At 60.5% G+C, this 4,433-nt stretch overlaps 1 protein-coding gene across 1 annotated transcript in view; it reads left to right on the top strand.

Annotated features, from left to right (window-relative positions):
* The window catches only part of ACTN1 (actinin, alpha 1), a gene marked incomplete at its 3' end in the record, with an annotated part of 99,366 nt that extends 94,933 nt beyond the window's left edge, over positions 1–4,433 (top strand). Inside the window, exons 17-22 of the mRNA XM_005877962.1 lie at positions 454–633; positions 1,298–1,444; positions 2,331–2,411; positions 2,855–2,920; positions 4,031–4,189; positions 4,401–4,433. Coding sequence (XP_005878024.1) covers positions 454–633; positions 1,298–1,444; positions 2,331–2,411; positions 2,855–2,920; positions 4,031–4,189; positions 4,401–4,433 — 666 coding nt within the window. The remainder of the gene's footprint in view (positions 1–453; positions 634–1,297; positions 1,445–2,330; positions 2,412–2,854; positions 2,921–4,030; positions 4,190–4,400) is intronic.

The raw sequence follows: 4,433 nt of genomic DNA, 5'->3' as shown, positions 1-4,433 counted from the left end.
GCTTAGTTCGTGCATAGTAGGCGCTCAGGATACATTTCATTTGCTGTATTGATGTGAGTGCACAGAATGCTTTCACTGAGTTTGCTTATATGGATGAAGGGTCAACAGAAATGGGGATTAGGCCTGGCTCACAGATAGGTGGGGTTGCGGTGGGCCACGGTGGGCATCTGAGGAGCAGAACACAGGAGCAAGGTCCCTGAGGTGGGTGGAGGGGCGGGGTTTCATCCGCTGATAGTGCTTGTCCCACTGCTGTGATGCTCTTTCCGTGCCAAGGAGCACACACGCTGACTGTGTCCAGCTCCGGGCTGACTAATTACCCCAGTGGGCTCTCAGGTCCTGGGGTGGGAACCAAGAATCACCTGAGGGTTTGGCCAGTAGCATGGGGGCCCCAGTCTCCACCCCAGGGGCATAGAGTGGGGTGGTCTGACAAGGGCCTCCTTCCCGGGTGAGCAGGAGATCGGGAGGATCTCCATCGAGATGCACGGGACCCTGGAGGACCAGCTCAGCCACCTGCGGCAGTACGAGAAGAGCATCATCAACTACAAGCCCAAGATCGACCAGCTGGAGGGCGACCACCAGCTCATCCAGGAGGCGCTCATCTTCGACAACAAGCACACCAACTACACCATGGAGGTGGGTGTCTGGGCCCTGTTGCTGGGGGGGAAGCCCCGATCCCCTTCCATTCCCCTTCCTGGGCCGGGGCAGGGGGAGGCTGTCATCTTCCCAGGGGTGAGGGGGCACTCGCTTCTCACCCTGGGGAGCTCTGGGTCTTCAGTGCTTCTTTCTGGGTTTCCCAAGGAGCTTGTTGACATGCAGATTTCCAGACTCTGCCTCTGGAATTCACTGGGTCTGGATGGGGCTCAGGAATCTAAATTTTTAACAAGCCCCCCCAGTGATTCTGATGCTGTTCTCCAAACACTGCCTTAGGTACCTGCATTCTGAATGCTTACTTGTTTTGACCATGAAAGCACATGTGTGTAGTTCTGGAGTTGGCTATTCAAAGAATTACCTAATTTTTTAGCCTTTAATCCTTCCCACTACCAAATTTTCCCTCCTTCCTGTCCGACCCACGCTGGCGGTCCTGGCTGGTCTCTGCTGTCCCAGGCAGAAGCCACCACCCTGCCCGCACTTCCCCCTCATCCTGTGGCTCCTCTGTCCTGGAACCTTGTTCCGGTTCCCCTGCCTCTGCTGACACTGAATCGCACGGAAGGCCGGTTCGATTGCTTGGACCATTCGGTGGTCAGGGGAAGGAGTGGCGGGGGCAGCCTGCCCTGACTGGCCCCTTGTCCGCATCCAGCACATACGCGTGGGCTGGGAGCAGCTCCTCACCACCATCGCCAGGACCATCAACGAGGTGGAGAACCAGATCCTGACCCGGGATGCCAAGGGCATCAGCCAGGAGCAGATGAACGAGTTCCGGGCCTCCTTTAACCACTTTGACCGGGTGAGAGCCCCCCCTGCACGTGCTTAGAGCAGCCCCAGCCCCTGCCCCAGGGCCCTGGAGGGCACTGCCCCAGGTGTGGGCAGCCGAGCTGGATCCAGTTCCTGGGCAGGTGAGGAGGAGGAGGAAGGAGGCAGCACCTGCCAGCAGCCTGCCCTACTCCGCATTGCACGATGCCAGCCTTAGAAAGCCAGTCCTCGTGTCCCATGAGCCTCTCTGCTTTTCTGGAGAGACAGCTCAGATCATGGGTGGAGAAAGGACCCTTGACCCCTGACCTTTGCTCTCTTACCCTGCAGCTTCGGCCCTTGAGAGCTAGGCTGCTAGAGCCTCATGGGAAGGCCTTTTGCCTCTGGCTGTAGGGACCTTCCCTTGCCTCTACCTCAGGACAGAGAAGTGGGGGCTCCCTCCTGCCCCACCCACCCCCTGGCACAGAGTTGTCAGTGCTGGGTACCCCTCCCAGTGCCCCGGGGCTTCGGGATGACCACATGGGAGGGGAGGGAGCATGGGGTTAGGTGCTGCCCACCACCCTGCCTGACTGGGTGAAGCCCTCCTGGAAACTGGGGTGGGGCATCGGGCTGGAGGCGGGCTGGGCACTTGTGGGGGCTTCTCACCCCCGTGGCTCATTGTGCTCCCTCCTGGCCTGCTTCCAGCAGGGCTGCGTGTGCTGGGGAGAGGGCACCCTCCGGACCGTGTCCGTGTGTCTAACCATGTGCACTTTTATTTCCCTCCTCCCCCACCCTGTCCACCCTCCACCTTCTCTATCCGCATGCCTTCGTCCCCGTGTCTCCCTCACATGCCACCCTCCCCTGGGGCATGGCCCACCCCTCCCCTCACGGCCTCCACCTCCCTGGCACCGCATGGCTCGCTGCCTGACGCACGGCGGCCCCAGGATCACTCCGGCACGCTGGGTCCCGAGGAGTTCAAAGCCTGCCTCATCAGCTTGGGTTATGATATTGCCAACGACCCCCAGGTACTCGCCTCCTGCATGGAGCACGCTCAGGGGTGGCATCCGGGGCAAGAAATAATGCGTATTTCTCCTTTTTCTCTTCTCTGTCTGTCCGGATCTCCCCGTCTCCCTTCCCTGTGGGCCCTGGGGCTCACCCTCTCCTGCTGTCCTCGCCTGGCCCGCGTCGGGCTCCTCCCACTACTTCGACCTCTGACTCTGCCCTCGGTTCTTTCCTGGGAACCTGCTTGGTGCCCGCCTCCTCTCCTCGCCGTTCTCCATCCTGTGGACGGACCTTTGCTCTCCCTGCTCTGTCTTCCTCCTTCCTGGACATTTTCCCCGGATGTGTTTTACATCTACTCCTCCTTTATTTCCTCTCCCCTTCCTGACCCCGAAACCAAACACCTCGTCCTCCCCTCCGGCCATCTGTGCCCTGTCTTCCTTGTGTCTCGGTGCCACTGTCCCTACAGAAGAAGACAGGCATGATGGACACGGATGATTTCCGAGCCTGCCTGATCTCCATGGGTTACAACATGGTAATGTAAACCCCACCCTCTGTCCCGGCGAGGGGCAGCCAGCTGGCCGCAGAGGCCACGTCCTCGCCGTGGCAGTCTGGATGCCCTCAGGCCAGGGCTGCCCTCCCCAGAGGGGGCTCGAGGCTCTGGTCCTCGGGGAAGAAGCAGCTTGAAGGCAGGGCCCAGCCCCGGGCCTGTGTGTCCTGGAGGTCTGGCTGTCCCACCGTCGGTGCCAGTTTACCTTCTGGTACTCACTGTGGACATAGGCTTTCTCACTCCCACCGTGGACGGCTGGGCCGAACTGAGGCCAGCAGAAGGACTGCTGGTTTGCGCGTTCTGGTACGAGGCATGGAGAGTTCTGCCATTTCCCTGTGATGGCCAGCCGAGCCTGCCGCCGCTCTGCATTGCCCAGGCTCCTCCCCACTCTTCTCAGCTGTCTGCCCTCGTGCAGGCCATCAGAGCAGGGCAGGGGCCTTCGCGGGGCAGCCAGGTGACTCCTGGGCCATGCAAAGTGCAGAGCATTGGGCTGCCCAGCACAGGAGTGAGACCTGGGCTTTTGGAGCAGTGGACCCAGGAGCAAATCCCAGCTCCACCATCACCAGCTTGGGGGCCCGGATGAGGCGAGGGGGACCCTGCAGGGCTGTTGTAAAGGTTACATGAAGGAACTTACAAATCCCAGCTCTGCTCCCTACTGCTGGCTGTGTGACCTTGGGCAAGTCACTAAGCCTCTCTGGGCTGCATGTTTCTCATCTGGAAACCTGATGGAAGTAAACACCTGCCTTATGTGGCTGTGGTGAGGGTTAAATGACCTAAAATATGCACAGCACTTGGAATAGTGCCTGGGATGTAATATAGGGTGTGTGGGTGGAGCTGTTGTTGTCATTGTCATTATTATCAGCATTATCATAGTTGGCTCCAAGGGGAGCCGGGCATGGGTAGGGGTGGGAGCCCTGAGCGGGGTCTTCACTGTTGGGTGTGGTGAAGAGGCTCCTCATGCCCTCGAGACAGCCCAGGTTGTGCCTCCTCTTACAACCACAGGCTCCCCGAGCCCCCGGGCTCCAGGTCCGTGCGGAGTCTCAGCAGGCTGTGTGGCTCAGAGGCTGACAGGCCTGGGGTGGCTCTTCTCTCCAGGGAGAGGCAGAATTTGCCCGAATCATGAGCATTGTGGACCCCAACCGCCTGGGGGTAGTGACATTCCAGGCCTTCATCGACTTCATGTCCCGGGAGACGGCCGACACAGACACAGCAGACCAAGTCATGGCTTCCTTCAAGATCCTGGCGGGCGACAAGGTGCGTTTGCTGGGGGGTGGGTGCCCTGCCGGGGTGGCAGGCCCCGGCTGGGCGCTGACCTGCGGGAAGGTCGTGAGCACCTCCACTGCCCTTCAGGGTCCCGCTCGATCCCACCGTGCGGACGTAGACATGCGTGTGCAGAATGCCCCGTGTATATCCAGGACGGGAGGGGCTGGCGGGGCGCCCCGGTGCAGTGACGCTCTCTCCGCAGAACTACATCACCGTGGACGAGCTGCGCCGGGAG

Source organism: Myotis brandtii, unplaced genomic scaffold (genome assembly GCF_000412655.1).
Source record: "Myotis brandtii unplaced genomic scaffold, ASM41265v1 scaffold536, whole genome shotgun sequence".
Lineage (NCBI taxonomy): Eukaryota > Metazoa > Chordata > Mammalia > Chiroptera > Vespertilionidae > Myotis > Myotis brandtii.
Note: the sequence above shows the minus strand (reverse complement) of the source record. Positions and strands in the feature narration are given on the sequence as shown.